This window comes from Malus sylvestris, chromosome 12, assembly GCF_916048215.2.
Source record: "Malus sylvestris chromosome 12, drMalSylv7.2, whole genome shotgun sequence".
Lineage (NCBI taxonomy): Eukaryota > Viridiplantae > Streptophyta > Magnoliopsida > Rosales > Rosaceae > Malus > Malus sylvestris.
Window position 1 is genome coordinate 16,175,918 of NC_062271.1, and position 23,448 is coordinate 16,199,365.

The 23,448-nt window shown below is 38.1% G+C and overlaps 1 protein-coding gene, 2 long non-coding RNA genes and 1 other non-coding gene across 5 annotated transcripts; 3 read left to right on the plus strand and 1 right to left on the minus strand.

The window, feature by feature from the left end:
• Nucleotides 1-5,563: 5,563 nt before the first annotated feature.
• LOC126591860 (uncharacterized) lies at nucleotides 5,564-6,863 on the minus strand. The gene is made up of 2 exons (XR_007612528.1): nucleotides 6,062-6,863; nucleotides 5,564-5,914 (listed from the first exon to the last, which is right to left on the minus strand). It is a non-coding gene; the product is annotated as an uncharacterized LOC126591860 (long non-coding RNA).
• A 3,886-nt stretch (nucleotides 6,864-10,749) lies between these two features.
• LOC126591859 (uncharacterized) lies at nucleotides 10,750-13,290 on the plus strand. 2 transcript variants are annotated; one of them, XR_007612526.1, is made up of 3 exons: nucleotides 10,750-12,196; nucleotides 12,299-12,762; nucleotides 12,881-13,290. It is a non-coding gene; the product is annotated as an uncharacterized LOC126591859 (long non-coding RNA). The 2 variants fall into 2 exon arrangements; XR_007612527.1 differs by having other exon boundaries at nucleotides 12,299-12,720.
• Nucleotides 13,291-16,853: 3,563 nt separating this feature from the next.
• Nucleotides 16,854-19,297, plus strand: LOC126592186 (expansin-A9-like). Its single transcript, XM_050257918.1, has 4 exons — nucleotides 16,854-17,070; nucleotides 17,700-17,921; nucleotides 18,433-18,736; nucleotides 18,988-19,297. The coding sequence occupies exons 1-4, from the start codon at nucleotides 16,854-16,856 to the stop codon at nucleotides 19,295-19,297; spliced, it is 1,053 nt and encodes a 350-aa protein (XP_050113875.1).
• A 3,501-nt stretch (nucleotides 19,298-22,798) lies between these two features.
• Nucleotides 22,799-22,939, plus strand: LOC126594663 (small nucleolar RNA Z247). The gene has a single exon (XR_007613387.1). It is a non-coding gene; the product is annotated as a small nucleolar RNA Z247 (small nucleolar RNA).
• The last annotated feature ends 509 nt before the right edge of the window (nucleotides 22,940-23,448 follow it).

A 23,448-nucleotide genomic window follows, 5' to 3' on the forward strand; every position in this document is an offset into this window, starting at 1 on the left:
AGGCCTTATAGGGCAAAATAAGTTTTTGAGCACAGTGCCCATATTTTTTGTAGTGTAACCTTTTTGACCTTCGAGCTTGCTTAAAGTGTGACTTATCACGCTGAATATTGAATAATAATCAAATTTCATGAACTGAACAGCAAGTTAACCACAAAGTGGTAAAATGGGAGGGGAGTTACCAACTAGTATATATGTACCTCTTGATCAATCAAAAAGATTCAACGAGAGTTTTGCTCACAACTAACCAACCCAGAAAGGAGATTCCATTGACCTATAGTAGTATTAAAGTTTCCTTTTTCATTTACAATTTAAGGCAACGTAAAGACAATTTCTCTAACTTGTTTTTCTCGAAGATAAAGACTTGCAGTAACAATTTCTTAAATAGAAATGACGCCTCCATAACAATGTGGTAGTTCATAAACGTCTATCTTGCAAGAAACAACTATCCAACTCAAGTTCTTGTACTCGAACTTGAATCCTTTGCGAATTGAATTGTGTTCCTCAAAAGTATTTTGCCATCCTTCTTAAAATTAGACTGGTGCTACACCCACTCTCATTTCCAATCTCTCCACCTACCATATTATTCCCGCCCTTATAAAAAGTTAAATGCTAGCTATCTATATGGGAATATTTTGATAAATGTCCTTTTCTATATCCTCAAAAAGACTTTCCTTACTTACCTTTCTCACTCGGATGCCATGTGAGCTTTATTTATATCTAAATTTATGTATTAATTGATTATAAAATTTCTTGCTTCTCTTTCACTTATGACCCTTATTAAATTTCAGATGCCAATTAAAAATTTAGTATTAGGAAAATGCAAGGGACACAACTTTTTTTTTTACCAAGTTTGTGTATCATCTAATGTTGCAAGTGATATGTATATATCACGTCAATTAATGAATTTATCTCATTGAATGTTGATTGTGTGCATCATTTGTCGCATATGATGATATACTAATGTGATGTGGTCTCCCTAACCCTCTTAATATCATTCATCGAATTTGATTAGGGTAATCTCCTTATTTCTATAATTAATATTATTTTTTATACATGGCTACTTTGTTATGGACTCTTTTTATTTTATTTTATTTTCCTTCTTGTTTGACACTCTCTCGTTCCCTTCTTCCATTTAAATTCTTTTTCTTCGTTTAAAAATGTTTTTGACGTCTATCTTTGCCGTTGTTCTTGTTCAAAGGTTGGTTTAGGGTTAGGTCTTTCATTTTTTTCCTCTTGCAGCGTATGGCACCCATCTAGCATCTACTGTGAGTCTATGAGCAATATATTAGAATTATATAATTTTCTGTACACATCTCGGCTTAAAAGATTAGACTTGTATAAGAGTACAAAATTAATGATATAAACACTAAGAAAAAAGGGTCCTTAAAAATACTAATAAAAATCGCACTGCATGCTGATTCGCCCATATTCCCTGATTTTAGTGTGTGTTTTCTACCTTGGCACATTGGACCACCATTGTACGTGAACAAACAAAAATGTGATTATAATAAGGGTTCTTTAGATATAAGTTCATGCAACACTTATTTCCTTGACAAAAATCCATCTCGTTTTAAACATCCAAATAAAACCCAAATTTGAAATAAATTGCCATGTAAACAAATAAATACCTATTATTTTTAAAATATTTACAATTGTGCGACAACACCCTAATTATGTTGATGAATTTAATTACCACCATAATTATAGCAAATAGGTGCTTTATTATTACAAAAGTATCTACTTTATACTTGTCTTACCATCATCTGTTCCATTTCTTTTTTTTGTTTGACAATCATTGTAGGTAAATTTGCATGTATACGTTATTCACATTTTGTTGTTATTATATCTGTGTGGAATAAATTACCTATATTTTTAAGTAGAATAAAGGTAATTAATTACCTTTGAATCAATTGGCTAAAAACATCCTTTGGTTTTGTAGGTAAATAATTTTGCATGTATTATTACATATACTAGGCACATTTGTTATTATTATGTGTTGTTTGCAATCAATCAACATTCATTTATTCAGTAGGTAAATTACAAAAGTATCCACTTTATACTTGTCTCACCATCATCTGTTCCATTTCTTATATTTGTTTGACAATCATTGTAGGTAAATTATTTTGCATGTATACATTAGGCACATTTTGTTATTATTATATCTGTGTGAAATAAATTACCTATATTTTTAAGTAGAATATAGGTAATTAATTAACTTTGAATCAATTGGCTAAAAACATCCTTTAATTTTGTAGGTAAATTATTTTGCATGTATTATTACATATACTAGGCACATTTGTTATTATTATGTGTTGTTTGCAATCAATCAACATTCATTTATTTTGTAGGTAAATTATTTTGCATGTATTATTACCAAGGAAGAAAATATCGGTAATATCGGAAATATCGGTAGTCCGAAAACACGGAAATATCGATGGAAATATCGGGATAATATCGATATCGATAAAAATTACATGGAAACCACGGAAATTGTAAGAAAAACTTGGAAATTTTTATTGAAACTTTGCAGGATGTTTATTTAGTCAATTATCTATTAGTTTATCACAAAAAATTGGAAGGAAATGCATTGCATGATGGATTTAACATTATCAAGTTGATTATATAGCGAGCTGACAAACATTGTGAGTGTAGAAAATATGTAGTAATTAATGAAAGAAGTCTAAACACACCATAATCATTTATATATAATGAATTAGTACAATATTTTACACTTTATACATTGCATTTTTGGTTCTTCTCTGACAGAATTTGGTCTTCACGTGGAGAAGAAGATAAAGTAAGCATATTTTTTGGTTTTTCTCTGACAGAATATTTGGTTCTTCTGAGCAAAGTCACTTCCAAATCTTTCATACAAAACCGTGTGCCACACACACACACCCTCAAAGTTTTTTTCTTTTTCTCTCAGATAACACACACACACACACACATAACCACACACACACATAACCACACACACACACACACACACACACACACACAAAACCATGGTTTCATACAAAACCGTGTGCCACATACACACACACACCCTCAATGTTTTTTTTTTCTCTCGGATAACACACACACACACACACACACGCACACGCACACACAATCTCTCGATCCTTCTCCCTCATTCCACACACACACGCACACACACCCTCCCTCTCCTTGTTTCTTCTCCAGTTATCCCCCCATCTCTTTTCTGCATCTCTCATTCCCAGAGGAGACAGACACACACACACCCCACTTCCTCGTGTTTCCCCCTTCCCCAATCCCTCGAACCTTCTCCCTCATTCCTCTCCTTGTTTCTTCTCCCCCCATTTTTGCAACTCTCCTTCCCAGAGCACAGCCACACCACACCCACACGAGGCGGATGATCCATCAAACTCGAGTGGGTTTTGGGATCCGGAGAGAAGGGATTGCGGATTTTGATGGGTCTGAGCGCGGATTGCAGAGAGAGGCGCAGATCTTGGCAGCTGCGACGACGGAGCCTCGGCTGTAGTTTTTCGATGACGGAGCCTCGGCGATTTTGTCAATAATATCAAAAATATCGCGATATTATCACGAAAACCATTTGGATAGTTATACAAATATCGGTCCCTTTAAAAACCGATAATATTGGCGATATATCGCCGATATTATCGACATTTTGTTCCTTGATTATTACATATGTTAGGCACATTTTGATATTATTATATATATGTGTATGCAAATAGCTTAAATAACTTTTGAATCAAACAATATTTATTTATTTATTACATAGGTAAATTATTTTGCATGTATTATTTTACCTGGAACTTATATTGTTATTTTATATATGTAAAATATTGGTAATTTTGAATAAAATAACATTTGTATATTTGTGAATAAATGCTAATTTACTTGTTACAATTATTTGAAAGGAAAAAAATGCTCATTTTTACATAAATGTGAAAACAACCATATAAGGAAACAAAGCTCTAATGTCATGTAATTTTTGTTATTAATATGCATTGAAATCATGACACTCAAAATTTTCTTTTCCAAATCTGCATAAACATTTCAAAACATTTAATTGAATGAAATAATATCAAATAAATGTAGATAACAAGTAATAAACCCAAAATCAATAATATTAGGGGTAATTTAGACATCCAAAAATACCAATTTTGCCAAGTCATACTTAATTATGGATATTGCTTAGTTGGAGTCTAGTCATTGGGTTTTTATTAGAAAATTTTACAAATGGGGGTTTTAGTTAATGAAAATTGAATTCCAAGGAGTATACTCATATTTTCAGTTATAATAATGTCACATGGTATTGAAAGTCTTGAATTTATAGCTGTATGATTTTTTAGTATTGAATGTTTTCTAAAATTTTTATTTAATACAGAAGGCTTAAGCTTTAATGAAATAGACAAAAGTTTAACACAAAAGGCCTAAAAAAACTAACCCCACATTTCAAAATTAAGGTAAGCTTTCATTAAAACAAAGAAAATGTGCTAAAACTGATTCCCAATTAAATAATAATAAAATAAAAAAACAAAGAATCTGTTATAGCAATGGTTAAATAAAATTAAATAAATAAATAAAGGATCTAAAACTTGAGACGCTCAACTCACTCACTTTCTCACTCTCCTCTCTCTCTCATCTTTGTTTTGCTTTGTTCGCTCTGTTTTCTCTGTTCTAGCAAGCGTGGCCTCTGGTTTTTATCCTGAACAAGGAACTGAGGCTAGTTTCCATGAGGCCAAGAACCAGGTCTTAATTGCATTACCCTTCGTTGTGACCAATCTATGCTTTCACCTAACTTGTCTCATATCAATAATGTTTGCCGGGCACCTTGGTGAGCTCGAGCTTGCCGGAGCCACACTGGCTAACGCGTGAGCAACCACTACTGGTTTTGTTGTTATGGTAAGTTAACTGTCTTATGGACATTTAACCTTGCCTTTATGTTCTTAAAAATATTCTAATAACTATAAAATTTGGAAGTATATGTATTTGAGAATTTATATGCTTTCCCTTGAAACTTTTTCTTGTCTAATTTTTTCTTGGTTTAGGTTGGCTTAAGTGGAGCTCTAGAAACCTTGTGCGGCCAGGGGTTTGAAGCAAGGGACTATACGAGGTTAGGAATACATTTGCAGGCCCCTTGCATAGTTTCTCTCCCTTCCACCATCTTCATTGCTATACTTTGGTTCTATGCAGAGCCAATACTTGTTTCTATCCGCCAGGTCAGCGGATTGCAAAATATGCTGCTCTTTATATATCTTTTATTCCAGGATTATTTTCTTATGCTAGTTTGTATTTCTTTTCCGTTATTCAAATGGTTGTTCATGTTGTAATAACATATAGTCTAGTACATTGGACCGCTCACTGTGTTCGTATTAATTTGAAACTCGCTCTCCCCTCTGCATTAATGGTATGGTAAGTGTTCTTTAAATTTTCATTACTTTAATTTTGAAATGCTGAAAGTCCAACGACTAAATTAAAGTAATGAAAATTTAAAGAACACTAACATTAGCATCGATATCCATATTGATATTGAAGCTGCTAGAGGAGCTCCCTTGGAATGAAGAGCAGTCCAATGTACTAGACTATATGATATTACAGCATGAACAACCATTTGAATAACGGAAAAGAAATATAGGGGTAAGACAACTGATTGTGTCTGCATAAATCTTAATATATTTTGTAAACTAGCATAAGGAAATAATCCTGGAATAAAATATTTGATATATAGAGCAGCATATTTTGCAATCTGCTGATCCTGGCGGATAGAAATAAGTATTGGCTCTCTATAGAACCAAAGTATAGCTATGAAGATGGTGAAAGGGAGAGAAACTATGCAAGAGGCCTGCAAATGTATTCCTAACATCGTATAGTCCCTTGCTCCAAACCCCTGGCCGCACAAGGTTTCTAGAGCTCCACTTAAGCCAACCTAAACCAAGAAAAAATTAGAAAAGAAAAATGTTTCAAGGGAAAGCACATAAATTCTCAAGTACATATACTTCCAAATTTTATAGCCACTAGAATATTTTTAAGAACATTAGGGCAAGGTTAAATGTCAATAAGACAGTTAACTTACCATAACAACAAAACCAGTAGTGGTTGCCCACTCGTTAGCCAGTGTGGCTCGAGCTCACCAAGGTGCCCAGCAAACATTATTGATATGAGACAAGTTAGGTGAAAGCATAGATTGGTCACAACGAAGGGTAATGCGATTAAGACCTGGTTCTTGGCCTCATGGAAACTAGCCTCAGCAATGTGAGCACATATTGGATGTAGCCCAATTTTGAGGGGTGAATCACTTAAATCTTTGAGTCCATTTCATTTCAGTTCATATCCCAAGCCCATCAAGGGTTTAGTATTTTAAATTGTTAACCTACATATTTTGAGCGTTAATAATTTGGCGCTTTCTGTGGGAAATGCATACGACTTGGTTGTGTTTTCTACCCAGCTATCTTAGGAAATTTCTGTGATCGTGGTTAATCAAGCGGGATGACCAACAAAATAATGAGAGATAGGGCCCTTTTGTGCAGACCTGAGACAACCCCCGAAGAAGAAGACAAGAAGAGAGGGCCAGGCTCACCAGCTTGGAGGAAAAGATGAATGACATACTTGTCGACGTTGGAGAGATGAATGAGGTAGGGGACCTTTTCCATGCCCAAAACACCCTACTCCAGGAGGAGCATGACGATCTTCTTGAACAAAACCAAACCAATGAGAAGATCGGCATCACGTCCCGAGTAGAGGCTAATCCTCATCTTCCTCTTCTCTCGGGCGACGTCGGGAGCAGAGGTGAGAATGCACGCGAGGTCATCAGCAAGAAGCTCCGACCAGAGGAAAGTGCTCGAGGAATCAGAAGGGAGCCATCAAACAGATAATGAAGGGCTCGACTAAAACTCCTCCCGACTACCCTGACTAAAGAAGCACCCTGATAAAAGTCATGGGTGAGGAAATGAAAAATGTGTGAGACGGACTGGGAGACATAGAGCGAGCGTCTGCCAAGAACCCCGACTACTCTGAGGAAGAAGTTCCCTTGCGATTCTCCAAGGAATTGCTCGACGAACCAACAAGTGAAAATACCCGACCACTCAAAATGCAAAGCTACAAAGAACTCACCCAGGGCTGGTCCAGAGATTTTTGAGGCCCGGGGCAACGTAAACAAAAGTGCCCTAACTTCATGTAAGAAAATTATTTATTTTCACACATAAGACATCGAAAAAATTATACTTAGAAAAACACTTTAAACTCAATAATTTAGAAACACAGAAAAACTAATTTATTTTGTATTGAGAGAGGGAAACAAAAAAACTTCGGGCTTACAAGTAGATAGATGATGAGTTTTGTTTTCCATTTGAACTTTGAATGTGTTTTTGAATAAATCGTGAGGTGTTTTTTTCTTATTTACTAACCTTGTCAATATGGGACTAAAAAATAATGATGTTTTCGAGTCTTACTAAATTAAACATTTTGATGACACGTCATATAATTTACAAATTTGGTCTACGTATTATTCTTTGTTGAAGATTAGACTTGAATTAAAACGAATATTTAAAAATAACAACCCACATAGCTACTAGATAGTAACTAAAAATAAATTACCAACCAAACAAAAATTTGTAAAAATTGAAAAGGATAAACATGCACGTAGCATTTCGAACTTAGGACCTCTTGTTAATTTTAAACAACAAAAATCATTGTTTCTAATTAAACTTCTTGATCCTTTAACCAAATTTTCTAAATTTATACTCTTATAAAAAGAAATTTGTAAAAAAAAGGAAAGTAAATAAGCACACATGGTGTTTTGAACCCAAGACCTCCTTATTATTTTCAAATGACAAACCACCACTTCTAGTTAAATTTATGTGTCTTCGAATCAAATTTTATAAATTTATACTCTTATAAAAACATATATAAATATACTGTCCTAATTATTTTGGTGCCCCTAATTTTTTTGGGCCCTGGACGGTCGCCCCTCCTGCACTGGGCCTGGGCCGGCCCTGAACTCACCTAACCATATGACCACTTGGATGGGTTCATTTACGCTATTGAAGGCCGAGGAAATAACGACTCACCAAGTGCAGCCTTTTCCAGCCATCCTTAGGGGGGCAGATTGGGATTGATTCAAGCAAATTGCCCCGGGGTCCATCACGTTCTTCTCGGGGCTGAGGCAAGACTTCTTAGTTATATATATGATCACTCTAAAAGGTAGTACACACCGATTGACCTTACCTCGGTAAAGTAGGGCCCAAACGAGTCCTAAGAGATTACATATCCCGGTTCAACAATTAGTATGCAAGATGCAAAATATGCTATGACGCAACAGGCTACAATGCCTTCATGGGGGGATTTGCCAAATGAGACTTCTATTTTCATCTGACTCGAAATCCCCCCAAGACCTTCAAAGACCTGTTTCATGAGGCAACCAACTACTCCTTAACCGATCATCTCAACAAGACAAGGATGCATATAGCCGCCCCAACGACAAGGACGCATCGCCTAAGCACACCGGTTAAGGCGAAACAGGAAGTTACTGTTTCGACCCGATTTTACATTATCGGCCCGAGTAATCAAGTGTCGTTGAATGACAGGGTGGTTGAAATGATTTTCAATTATTATTGAGAAATAATGTTGTGATTTTAATCATGATATTATCTCTTAGTAATATATTAAATTATTTAAACCTAATATTTGTTTAAATCCCCATTGATTTGACCATTTGGGATATTGGGATACGTACAGCTATGAAGCATGTGAGGATGGATGAATGCATGTGTGGGTTAATGCGACAATAGAGTGATAGGCCTGACTTTTGGTAATGTGATAAGCCTAGGTTTTTTTTTTTTAATCTGAAAAGTCATGGATAATCATAAAGGACAATGAGGTTCGTCAGATGGTTTTTAATAATAAATGGTCTCTTAAAGAGATCAGGTTGTGTTGCAAATGAAATGCAATTTATCATGCATGTATGGTTGTACCTGGACCAACATGGTGGAGAAAGAGAAGTTTAAGTTGGAATAGGATGCATTCATTTGATGAGGTCACGTATGTGGAAAGATATATTTATATTTTCAAGGAAAATTAGGAGATAGCCTTTATCATATCTTAGAGATATTGGACGACCAAGGTGATTATACACCAGTTCTAAAGTGATATTTGACAGAGTTAGAGTTGTAATTGGACTCTGCAAAATTGTTATCTGGCAAGTAGAAGACATAATGCTATAAATACAAGATGCTCAGTGACGGAGAAGGGCCCTTCTAATTCAACACACAAATTGCCCTGCGCAAACTCTCTCAACAATCTTGAGATTTTTTTTATTTTCTTTTTCCACTAACACATCTTCAGTTTGGATAAACATCACTGTGAAAGCAACCGGTGATACCTTCAGTTTGGATAAACAGCACTACCGCTGTAGAACCAGCCGATCGCGAAACACCTTTAGTTTGGATAAACAGCACTGCGTCGAGACCGATTGGTTATCTATCTAAGTCTCGGTCGAGAAAGACTTTCCGGTCTTTATTGGTAGAGGTCATCTCATTAGCCTTTTCGATGAGGTGAAGTGTTACAGTCTACTAGGGCTCGGCACATTGAACGCCAAGTTGTTTTATGATTGGATACTCACAAGTAAGCTTTAGAGTTCGGCATTCTAACGGCCGAACCACATTTACCATCAAGATATATATTTGTTTTGAGTATCTGTGCCCCTATACTCTAGTGTCGATTCGGCGTGCTTATACCCTTACAAATATAATCATTGTGACCAAATCCAGGGCCGACGATTTGTGAACTTCGTAAAATTAGCAGCCTTGTCTTCAGGCTCTAGAACCCAAAGGCCAGGACATGTTCCTTCCTCAGCCGCAGTTGCAAGATCGAGAAGTTAGCCGCTTGCTGAACGCAACATCAACACATTTTTACTCCTCGGCCTAGCTCGGTTGACGAGTTGGCACGCCCTGCATCAACTGAATGACGTAGTTAGCTTATTAGTTACTTGGCCTGCGTGCCACGTAGGCTTAGTAGTTTTTAGGGTCAACAGATACGTATGACCAACCGGCAAAGAACAAAAGGTATGAGAATCACTAGTGCATCACTAATAGTTGCCCTGAGCGATATGACAGGTACAGATCCTACATGCCCATGAATATGTCTCGGGGATAAATGTTTCCTCTTGTGGAATGCTAACTGCCCTCTACTCGGAGAGTGCAGCCTTGTTTCTAAGGGCGGATGGATGATACCAAGTATTACTGATATCACCGAGAACGTGGTCATCTTATCGACAACCACATGGACCTCAAGGAAGATATAAAAGAACTCGTTCGTTGAAGGGCAAATTGATAGGTAAATGGCTTAGCCGACTGCTTTTCAAGAGTCGAGCGCCCCTGTAAATTGTGATCCGGCCAGCAGGAAGGTGATTTACACTTTGTCCAAAGGATCTACTCTATCAAGGATTCCACTAGAGCGAGGAAGGCCTACGCCCAAGTGTCGAGCCAGACAGTGTTGCATTCTTACTCGGTCAGAACTGTAGGCCGACCTATGAAGATGGGAAAGCACTCGACCGAGCCTGTCATATTGAAGCGTTTGAACTTAATGTTCAAAGTTTTAGATTTTTTTTTTTTAAATTTGCCCGACAAAGTACTTGTATCGGGTCAAATTTTCAACTTCTGCCGGCTAATAGCATTATTTCGTGGGGCAAAATAAAAAGGCCTCCCCCCGTCCAATTTTTTTAAAATTAAAATTTTTCCCTTAAAGTAGTGGTTAAACGACAAAAATTTCCAATAATTCGTCCAGCAAAATTAATTTCCCACCATTTTTTTCACCAAAATAAATATTTCAGGTGACCTTACCCAACGAGCATCTGGGGTTTGCCTGACAAAATTTTAGGATTTTCTACATATGTTAGAAAATTAAAGCCTTTTGCCTGACGAATCTTCTGTCGGCCAAAGGTTTTTAAATTTTTATAACATTGAGAGTTTCTTCTTCCTCTTTCTCGCGACGTTTCAACCCTCTCTCTGCAATCTATTCTCTCTGAGTCCTCTCTCTCAGTGACCCAACATCATGCCACCACCACGCAATCCTTATCTTCTTTCTTAGTTCTCTCTCTGCAATCGCCACCACTGTGTCGTGAGCCACACAATCCCTCGCTCCTCCGCGTGCCGTGAGCCACCACCATGTCACCACTGTGAGCCAACCACCACGCCACCATTGTACTACCTATCTATATTTCTCTCACTTTAAGTTTTTATTTCGATTTCGTTTTTTGTTTGTTTTGTGATTTCGATTCAATTTGGTTGTGAATTTAATTTTGTTGTGAATCTGAATGTGAAATTGTTGTGAAATTTAGATGTGGATTCGGTTTACTGGGTGGTTTTAGGTGGTTATAGGGTAGTGTGGGTACGGGGTAGTTTTAGGTGGAACGGGGCAGGTACGTAAAATGGGGGTATGGTGGTGGTTTTAGGTTATGGGGATGGGGTAATGGGGTGGGGGAGGTGGTCGAACACATTAGAAATTATTTGCAATTTTATAAATTATGTGAAATTTTGGAAATATGTGTACTTTTAGAAATTATTTGAAACCTTAGGTAGTTTTAGAAATTGTTCGAAATTTGAGGAAACATTAGAAATTATTTGAATTTTAGCAAATTTTAGAAAATATGTGATTTTTTTTCACAAATGTCTTCGCACTTGATCACTAGTGGTTGTCGTTCTACCTCTGCGTCTGCTCAAAGTGAGCTGTCAGCCCCAGCACCACTCCAATGGCCAGCGGGACCTAGGCTGCCGGTGTCGAGTAGGCCACTGGCGAGAGCACTTGTGAACCATTCACCTAGGCCACTCGATGTGCCAGGAGACTTCATAGCTGCAGTCTTCACGAGCCTGTGGCAGCCCTGCCTTGCCCCATCCCACCCTTATTAAAGCAGCTTTAGTGCATAGGCCGATTCAGCGATCGTGGAGGAGGTGGGGAATGGAGATATCCTTACCCGCCCAAAAACCAAAAAAAAAAATAAGGATTTGTAGTGGGTTGCTAGCAATTAGATCACTCGAGTGAATAAAAGCATATTCGAGTTATACGCTTCCCCAGTCACTGTTGAGCAGGTGCCAAAGTCAATAGTTTGTTGACTCACAACATAGGTGCCATCATCTGCACCAAATGCCCCATGATCGCCGATTCCTAGAAGACGCACGGCCCCTTGATCCGTGTTGAGAAGAACCGACAGCTTTCGGTAAGTATACAATAACTTTCTCAATTTGTTTTTTTTTCCTTTACTTATTTTTATGTGGTTTTAAACTAAACTATTTGGTTTTTTTTTTTCTGGGAATTTCAGGCAAACTTCTAGTGGGACAATTGGGACAATGCTTGTTTCAATTACATAGACCATGTGTTTAGGGAGCCGTATAAGGAGTGGAAATGCGAGATGCACAAGTACTACACATGTTGTGCGTCGCCTAATGCAACTCTTACAGATTCACCCCAGGAGTTTGTGGAGAGGGTGGACGAGTGGCATTGGCTATGCATTCATTTTCAAAATGAAAATTTTCATGTCATTAAATTTTATTTATATTTTAATTTTAGTTCAATTTTTATATATTTTTTTAGTTAAGGTTAATTAATATTTTTAGTGGATAGAAAAAATTGGCGGCAAATAATAGTAACCAAGAGAAGAAGGCGTACCTTCACCACTTCGGTTCTTGACCCTTATCTTATAAGGTCAAGGAACGGCGAACGACTAGTTATCATTTATTGCAGGTAGAGTTTTTCGGGGAGACGCATGCCAATTATGGCACCGAGGTCACTAACAAAATTTATTTAATTATTCATTTTTATGTTTTAATTGTAAATTTCATTAGAGTAAATAAGGTTTACATTATGATCAATAATCTTTATTAGCTTCCTTTTTTTTTTGTAGGCTTTTATGATGCAAAAGAAGGACAAGTACCTCGCTAACCTCTCTTAGCAACAACAAATGTGTCTATGGAAGGGTTGGGCGACTGAAAGGCAACGAACTTCCCAGTGTAGGATAGAGTTAAGGTTCATGAACTCAGGGGATCTTCTTCTTCTTCAACAAGCTCTAATCATTGGACTGAGACTGATTCCAGACTTCAGCAGGTGGAGATGGAGCTAGCTTGCTAGATTGACTAGTCAAATACACCAGTCAACTAAGTACAAATTCATTAGTTACCCAAACACAAATCCAGCAACAAAATTTAGTTTACTTAAGTTATCCTAGTCAACAACAACCTAATGCATTACTCATAATCATGGAATGTAAACTTAAGCACATACACGTATCAAATAACAAGCCATAGAATGCATGTATCATAGCTAATAAATTAAATATGTGGACAAGATTAAGCAATAAAGAACACATGAAGTTTTGACCGAAAAAACGCACCTCTGGGTTAAAAAACTGAGGACTCAATGGAGTCCATCCACTATTGCAAATAAGGTTCATACAAAGTACAACATCAAACTCATTTCCAAGAATCTTCGAAGTAGTTTTACCTTTGTGCAACCATACTTTGCACGAGTTGGAGAATGTCTTTGGTCTTCACAAGAGGGCAGCTCCATCCCTTAAGCTAATCTCCTTGTGGCACCAAGGCTAACACGATCTATGTATGGTAATATGATGATGATAATGACATGAAGTATGGATTCAAAAGGTCTCTTCAGTCAAGCAGTTGAAGGAAGAAACTCACCAAGAATCCAAAACAAAGGTCTATGAGATGATTTGAAACTTAAATGCTAGACCATGAAAATAATGCAAACCTATTTCTCAAAGATTGGGACTTTATTGCATGAATGTGGTTTTGCAACTAGGGTTTCATTTATGAGGAAAAAGGGAAGCTTCAAAGCTTTAATGCATTCTCACACTCTCAAAGTAAAATCTGAACAACCAAGGAGCAAATGAAAACCTAGCTTCAGTTTTAACAAAAAAAAAAAAAAACACTTGTTTGTTTTCAGCCAACAAGGACAAGAGACACTTGTCAACGCTAAAACCGATCTGAACAGATCAAGGGTCAAAAGCTGGCTCTTAATAAAAAGGTGTCAATTAGCCCATGTGGGCAGTCTTAAAATGCATGCCCAACTCACGTGAAGGCAGCAAGCAAAACTGATGAGACAACTAAACTGATTAGATGGCAACAGGAATTTAAACATGAAATGCACATGGATGAACAAACCTTTGAGGGTTCTGCCAGCAGCCTTGAACACTTATTTTTAACAACAGCAACCCTTAAGAATATATTCTAAAACTAATTAAAGTAAGTGTGGTACAATTACAACATTGACAAGGAAAGCCAAAATACTTAAGTCTAGACTTCACAGCTTGGCACAAGCTGCTGCGAAAGACCAGGAATTAGTGTGCTTGTACTTCCCTGTCGTAGCCTAGCCCTTGCTAGCTTCTGGCATTAGGATTCCAGAGCCCTAGCCGAGCTTTTGTAGCCATTCCCCCAACGGCAGCCACCTCAACAGCCACCTCAGCACCCACCTGAGTAGTTTACGTTTTTATGTTTAGTTTTTTTATTATAATTGTACGTGCAAACTATTTTATTTTGATTGTAAATATTAATTATAAATATTTTTAAAATTTTGAAATTAAATAAATTAATAATATAAATTTTGAACATAAAAAGATTTAGCTCGACGGACGTTTCACCCCGCAAAATTTTATACTTTTTGTTTCTTAGAGTTGGCTTGACAACTCTTTCATCGAGTCAAGTTCATTACATTATTTAATTCGTTGCTAGCCGATAAGATATCCTCGTTGGGCAAGATGACCTTTTCAGGTCAATTCAGTCAACGCACGTTCACTAGACGAATATTTTCCTTGCTAACTGCCTTTTGCCCGATGGAATTGTGATATCGTTGTTCAAGGTTTCTGACGATGGATTTTGCCTAACTAATCTTCCTGACGAACCTTCGTTGGCTCAAGGCATCCACAACGAAACCAACGTGTAGCCGACATAAATTATCCGTTTGGAGAGGTGTTTTTTATGTAGTGATAATGAGTCACGGAGACCCATTCGAGTCATTCCTATTTTTAGTTGAAGAAAGAAGAGAAATGATGAAGTTATGAAGAAGAAATCATACATAGACTGGTGTACAAAGTAAGATTAAAAAGTAATTTTAAGATGCATTTTGGCTTTCTGTTTGTTAACTACATTGTAAAAGATGAAGAATTGGTACAGAGGAAAAGGAAGATGATAGAGAGAAACAAAAAAGACTGTATTGATTGATTAAAGAAAATGTAAACAATAGAACTTAATGAAATAATAGCTATACAATCCCATATATAGCCATATATCCTAATTACAATAATACCCTTCTAACTATACTAACAAACTCTACTACTGAAATAGTGCCATGTGGCATTTCTGTTATTACTCCCCCTTCAAACGGAACTTGGTGTAGCCAAGTGAAGTTTGAACTAGCTAGGGCTCTGAAACTAATCTGGAATTGCAAGACATTTTGAATGCATGACAAAGGTTGTGGTGAAGCCTGGGATTTGGTAGGAGGACCATGTGACTGAGAGATCTGAGTTTTCCAATAGGGACATGCTTAATGGTACATAAGTTGGAGAAAGATTTGATGAAGTTAGAGCTTAGAGAAGCCAATGCGCGAATGATCCAGTTCTAAGCCAACAAAAGCCCTAAAATCACTTTTCAGAGATGAGAGAGCATATTCTCCAACCGTGGGCTTTGGCAGACGTTGTAAGAAGCGAGGAAACCACTTCTTGAAAGCCATACATGCATGCTTTTATCCTTGAGAGCTCAACTGATCAACCCATGAGGCTCGCTGAAATGTATGTTGCTACAGAAAAATGCTTTGCACAATATAGTTTCTAATCCTAATCTGTTGAAGTCTTTGTCATCTACAGAGGAGTTTTGAGCAATAAAAAAAAAATTGAACTAACTAAACTTTACAGAGACTGGCACCAAATCAACTAAGGAGACTGACACTACAAGAAACCAAATCAACCAAGGAGAATGACAATGCAAGAAACCAAATCAACCAAGGAGATTGACACTCCTGATAGCTTCCTAAATCTTCCCAGATACTAACACCAAAATTAACCAATGAGAATGACACTCCAAGATACACGCAGAAAGAATGACACTTCCTTCCTTTGCATTTACAAATCGTAATCTTCAACTAAGAAACTCAAATCCTAGAGAATGACACTCCAAGATATACACAGAAAGAATGACACTTTTTGATATCAACACATCAAAATTCTCAACCAAAACTCCCAAACACTACAAAATCATTAGCAGAGACCAACTCGAGCACCAAACAAGTCAGCGGAAAACATCGTCACGATTGGAAATGGCGACGAACCAATTGACAACTCTCTGAAAAAGCAACTTCATAAATTTCTTCAAACTACCAACATTTCTTGCAATCAACCTTAATCATATAGAATTCTCATCAACACTGCATAAAATTTTATTGACCCAAAAACACAAACACCTTATGTGAAAAATTGAAGAAACAAAGTAATGTAACGACATGATTCCAACAACACCACCAGGAAAGATTATAGCAAGATCACCAATCCAATAACAGCAACTAGACTCCAAGAACTTCAAGAACCATACCCAAATCCAGTGCAAGTTCAGTGAAATATTATGGAAGGAAGAAGCAAACAACTATACCAAAATCTGCAGAGTGCCCCAGAGGAAAGAGAGTCAAATTCCACACCAAGCTACACAAATTTTGAAACCCAGAGGAAAAACCCAGAAACAATTCAACTCTTCAAAAACCCAGAAACAATTCAATTCTTGAAAAAGGCCAAGACGAGATATCTCATCTGAGCGAGAAAGCGAGCGGACACAACGAAGAAGAAGAAGAAGAAGAAGAAGAAACATATAGAGGGCAAGATGATGTCCCAAAATTATACCACCATTGACAACCAAAACGACTCGGGATCTGTTCCTTCTGCGGTTCCAGATCCAGGCCACCTCACTGTGAAATTTCAAGATTCAACCCTTCAGACATTTCCTCCGTCTGAGAAACAAGGGAAGATCGCTTGTGGTGCCCTCCCTCCTAGTGACCTGGTTCAGATGAACCCCAACGAGGTGGTTGCGGATATTCTCTGTAGCTTCTTACAAGCAAAATGCGAAAAACGATAGAAAGTAATGAAGAAAAAAAAAATGAGAGGAGGAATCGACCACCAAGATCCATGGCGTGAGCCTTGGTGGCTCTGATACCATGTTAACTACATTGTAAAAGATGAAGAATTGCTACAGAGGAAGAGGAAGATGATAGAGAGAAATAAAAAAGATTGTATTGATTGATTAGAGAAAATGTATACAATAGAACTTAATGAAATAATAGCTATATAATCCCTTATATAGCCATATATCCTAATTACAATAATACCCTTCTAACTATACTAACAAACTCTACTACTGAAATAGTGCCAAGTGGCATTTTTGTTATTACTAAACATTTCTGTTATTACTGTTTAGTTGAAAAAAAACTAATCGTAGATTTTGAGTCCTGAGGACATCTCCAATCAACAAAGAGAGGGAGGAGTTACAACCATATAAAATATATATATATATATATATATATAGGTTGTGTATTGCTAGCAATGATATAATTGAATGAGGTACCGAGTAAACTATAAACAATTGCAACTAACAAAATAACAACAATCTTGTACTATATAACATATGCCTAAGCAGCACAAGAATCTTCAAATTAAAAACAAAGAAATTAAATCACCATGACATTACCTACTTTGCAAGCTCTTTTGGGTTCCTTTTCTGTCTTTCTTTTTGTGCTAGTTGACCATGTCCATGTGGTTGCAGCCAACCGCGGCTGCTTTGGAGTTCACCACCCCATAAAGCACCATAAGCCAAGGTTCACTGCTGGCCCTTGGAAGCAAGCTCATGCCACATTCTACGAGGGCGGCTCAGGAACATTTGGTGGAGCTTGTGGTTACCATTGTAAGAATAAACTTGAACGGTTCATCAAACCAAAAACACGGATACAACCAATTAAATCACAGCTCCACTTAACCAAGAGATGAACAAAAACATGAGAAAGACTCGAGAACTTACCTGCATAATTAGAACCAGATGAAGAAGCCATTGCGACTTCACAGCTTACAACCTTCTCCTCTTTAGCAAATCACAATGGTTCTCCCAAACAACAGGGCTTGGAATGCTATATAACCGTATATTGCAAGAGTAATGGCATAAGATTTTATAGTACTCCTTTTGTCATTCCCTATCAGAATCGACTTAGGATTCAAACTTCACAATTGATATAACATATCAATCCTAAACGTGTTCTATTACCGAGTTCTAATCCCACAAGGATTACTCAGCATCTCACAATACTTATTCCACAAGGAAACCAAATAAGTTAAGGCTTTTGACTAAGACTTTTCCATATCAATCTTAAACACAAGAACTGATTCATTCCATAAATCATACTCATAAACTTACAACCATGACGTGGTTCAAGAAGGCTATGGCCTCGAGACAGTGGCATTGAGCAATGCTTTGTTCAACAATGGACTGTCATGTGGTGCATGCTATGAAATCAAGTGTGTGGATGAGCCCCAGTGGTGTAAGCCAGGGAAGCCTATTCTCACTGTTACTGCAACCAACAATTGCCCACCAAATTGGAATCAGGCTAGTGACAATGGAGGATGGTGCAATCCGCCACGCGAGCATTTTGATATAGCCAAGCCCGTGTTCCTCAACATTGCTGAGTACAAGGCGGGCATTATTCCAGTCACGTACCGCAGGTGATTAAATGCACATGCATACATTGAATAGATTGAATGTTTGATCGATACATATAAATGGTTTTATCACGAATACTAATGTTTTAAAACACACATTACTAATATACATACATACATACATATATATATGAATTTCGATGGACCATATTGAAAAGCATGATAACATAACATGTACGTACATTAATTTTATGACAAGAGAATATTTCCCGTTGTAAAAATGATTTTAATGATTGCTAGAAATTGTTTTGTAGGGTTCCATGCCAGAAGAAAGGAGGCATGCGATTCACAATAACCGGAAACCCTTATTTCAATGAAGTGTTGGTATGGAACGTGGGAGGAGCTGGGGACATCATCAGCGTGCAGGTGAAGGGCTCCGACAAGCTCAAATGGACAACAATGAGTCGGATGTGGGGTCAGCGGTGGGTTACAGGTGCTAAGATGGTCGGTGAGTCACTGACCTTCCGAGTTGAAGCAAGTGATAGAAGACACTTAACTTCATGGCATGTTGCCCCCAAGACTTGGCAGTTTGGCCAGACTTTTGAAGGGAAGAACTTCCGATAGATTAAATGCACATCATAAGCTTCAATGCTTCGTGCATGTTAAACTCCTCCGCACCATATTATGTGAACTAGTTTGGCTTGTCATTACAAATGTATATATACTGACCATGGAATTCTTGCGTGACAGTATAATAATAAAAGCAAGGCACTCATATATACCATACCAATTTCTCGTAAATTTTCCTTCTTCAACATTTTTCTTGAGTGGTACTATACTCACCCACCTCTCATATTTCTTGACCCACCTTATTTCATTTGTCACGAACATTTTCACTAGTAGGTGTTGGTGGTAAAATAAGGCAAGTGTTTGGAATTACATTAGTCTTTTATCTTGTTATTTTTCTGGTTGGACATGTCGTTGTTAGACCAATTGAAGATGATTATTTCTCAAATGTTTTTCTGTCATGCCATTCTTCATTCATTGTTCAATATCCGGGTGTACTAGGCATAGAGAAACTATATCACATTGAGGGCCTGTATAAGGGGTGGGAACCTCCTGTTTTGGGGTAGGGCAATTGAAAGGAATACAATTCGAGCAACATAGTGTATGTAGCCCAATTTTGAGGGGTAAACCACTTAAATCTTTGAGTCCATTTCATTTTAGTCCATATCTCAAGCCTACCAAGGATTCATAAATTTTAATTTGTTAACCTACAAATTTTTAGCGTTAACATGCGCAATCTATGGGAAACACATACGATTTAGTTGTGTTTTCTACCCAGCTGTCTTATGAACTTTTTGTGATCGTGGTCAACCGAGCGGGATAACAAGCAGAAGAATGAAAGATGGGGCCATTTAGGGCAGACCCGAAATGACCCTCCAAAGAAGAAGACAAGAAAAGAGGGCCATGCTTGCCAGCTTGGAGAAGAAGATGAATGACATACTTGTCGGCGTTAAATAGATGAATGGGGTAAAGAACCTTATCCGCGCCCAATGCACCTTGCTCCAGGTGAAGCATGACGTCCTCGTTGAACATATTAACTAGACCAACGAGAAGATCAACAACACGTCCCAAGTGGAGGCCAATCCTCATCCTCATCTTGCCCTTGGAAATGTCAAGATAGGAGGTGAAAATGCCCGTGAGGTCGCCTGAGTGAGAGTCTTGGTGGTGGTGAAGGTTGTTGTATGCGTGCGTGCGTGGGTGTGGTGCTCGAGTAGAAGGAGAGAGTGCAGAGATAGTTGAGAGAGAGAGAGAGAGAGAGAGAGAGAGAGAAAGAGAGAGAGAGAGAAAGAGAGAAAGAGATAGAGAGAGAGAGAGATAAAGAAGAGTGGGCCAGAGGACACAAATCAAGGGGTGGGCCCCTTGGGCTCACCAATTAAGATCCCAAAAACAATTTTTAAATAAAAACCCAAAACTTAGTGAAATTACAAAAATGCCATTTCGTTCCGTAAATTCTGGGACAGGCTGTCGCATGCCACCAGTACCACCCATAACCACAATTGTCATTACCATCATTGATGCCACCGTCGCTACTACAACCATAAACACAACTGCCAACAATGCCACCACAATCACAACAATAATTGCCACCATCGCAATTGTGCCGCCCCTACCACCATTGTTACCTTTGCAGTCCAACTGCAACACGCTTTTATTGGCACTACCATTACAACCATTACCCTCGCCACAGTTAACGTCGTTACCGCCCACATTATAATTTCCATTTTTGTCGTTGTATACAATTATATCACAACCATTACCCCAATAGTTGTTGAACGGCCCGACCGCTTAACCGACCAAGAAGGTCACCTTGTAAGTATTACCCAAGAAGTGGGGGTGCGGTAGATTGTAAGAAAAGACCCAGTTTGAAGAACTTGCTTCGAGAATCAGGTAACACTTATCAACTAAACTCTACAAGTAGGATTTTTCCTTGGTCTGTCTACAGACGATAACATCCGAGCAGGAGGGACGAGTCTTTAGAAGAAGATAGAAAGAAAAAGAGTTTGCAAGGACCACGATGTGGATTTGAGCACTCGAAAATGGAGCGGGTAAGCAGAAAATGGGAAGTGTAATGGTACACGAAATGAAGCTTGTTGGCAAACTCCTGCCCGACCCTAGTTTAAAGTTGGTGGTTCATGTCTTGGCTACCAACCTGGGAGGATTCATCAAAGGATCTTTACAGGCGCTCATTCTCTTCCTTTAATGCTTGAGTGGCATCCTTAACCTTGCCCAACTCCAAGACAACCTTGACTTTGCTTATGGAAACTTCACTATGTTGCTTACCCAAATGTTTGGTCTTCAGCTGCAGCAGAACGGCCTCCTCCTTAGTGGCCTCTACCATTCTCTAGGTGGGCCAAGTTCCGCATCCTTGGCCTGGGTGACTTCCTGCAACCTCCTCAAGTTCTTCTTGTGGTCGGCAAACTTTTCCTTCTTCCTGAATAAGTGTCGGAGCCCTTAGAATTGGGAGAAAAAAACCTGCAAAGGGAAAAACGATGAAAGTTAGCCAAAGGAAAAATATTTTACATGCATAAGGAAGAATATGAGATAGGAAGAAAATTTACCCCAGCTTAGAGATCGAAGGCAAAGGCTGTTAAGAGTACACATAACAATAAGTCACCTGATTAGATTCTTACTTAGCTGTTAAGCTTGTGATGTGTAGTCTTAGTTATTTGTATTATACTGAGCTGGCACTAATATATGTATGGGATAGGATATCTATGTATATATACTTGATGTATGGTTCTGATGAAGCAATCTAAGAATCACAATTGTATTTACCTCTCTCTCTCTACATTTCTCCTTCTCTCTCTATAACTGTTTCTCTCTCTGAGTTCTGAGTTTCAACATGGTATCATCACCATTGTCCAACCGACTCTGATCCTCCACTTCTTTTCTTCTGGAAACCTTCTAGGGTTTTCTTGAATTTTCTTACCTCCCAAACAGGTTGTTGCTTCTTTGATTTCTTCTTTTCTTTCTGCCATTCTGCAAATCTTGATATGTCAGCTACTCCGAATTCCTCCGATTCTCCTTCTCCATCTCCTGCAAACCCTAATTTTACCCCAAATCTCCCTCACAATGATGTCTCCAACCCTTCGATCATGTCGATTGGATCGATTTCCATTGCAAATGTTGCTGGCATGGTTTTGACGACTCTTAATCGTCAGAACTATATCACTTGGCATAGTCTCTTCATCCCTGTTCTGAAGCGCTTCAAGCTTTTTGGACTCGTCAATGGCAAGGATCTATGTCCTCCTCAGTTTGTTCGCAATTCCTCTGGTGATTATGTGCTCAATGATTCTTTTAAGATCTGGTGTGAGCGTGATCAGATTCTAACTATTTGGATCAACTCTACACTATTCGAAGACCTTTTTCCCTTGACCATTGGCATGGTAGACTCTCGCTCTCTTTGGCTCTCTCTTGAGCGACGTTTCTCTGGTGCTTCTCACACTCATGTTCACAGTCTTCGATCGAAAATCCAAACGATTCAGAAAGGTGATTCTTCCATGACCGATTTTCTGCATTCCATTAAAGATATTTCTAATAAACTTGCTGCTGCTGGTGAACCTTTGTCTGAATCTGATCTTGTGGCCTACATCTTATCTGGACTTCCTGATGAATATGAGTCTTTTATTGATTCTATTAAGACTCGCAATGAATCTGTGACTGCTGATGAACTTCATGGTCTTCTATTGAGTAAAGAGATTTCTCTCCAGAAACGCAAAACCAGAGCCTCTTCCTCCTCCACTACACCATTTCATGTTTATGCTGCTCAATCCACAAAATCTGGAGTCAATTCGAACAGAGGTAACTGGAACAACAATTTTCGAAATCGAAATCATAATCGATCTAATCAAAATCGTAACTCTGGGGGTAACAAATCTAACAACTGGCATAACAACACTTCTAATGGTCTTCTTGGTGCTAGTCCTACTAGCCAAAATTTTGGTCAATCCTCTCTTTTTGGTCGTTTTGTGCAATGCCAGTTATGCCTTCAATATGGTCACTGGGCTCCGACATGTAATCGTCTCTCTCAATTTGCATCTTCTTCAACAAATTCATTCACTCAAGTTCCCACAACAATGTTTTCCATGACTTCTTCTGCACCTCCTAGCTATTGGCTTACTGATAGCGGTGTATCTCATCATGTCACACCTGATCCCTTCACCCTCAACTCTGCCATTCCCTATGCTGGAAGTGATCAACTTTTTGTT

Bases quoted from the DNA above. Each gene is read 5' to 3' on its own strand.
- LOC126592186 (XM_050257918.1), top strand. From the start codon at position 16,854: ATGATGTCCCAAAATTATACCACCATTGACAACCAAAACGACTCGGGA. The intron at 17,071-17,699 runs GTAGCTTCTTAC...AAAGAAATTAAA, and splicing joins GGTGGTTGCGGATATTCTCT to TCACCATGACATTACCTACT. The intron at 18,737-18,987 runs GTGATTAAATGC...ATTGTTTTGTAG, and splicing joins ATTCCAGTCACGTACCGCAG to GGTTCCATGCCAGAAGAAAG.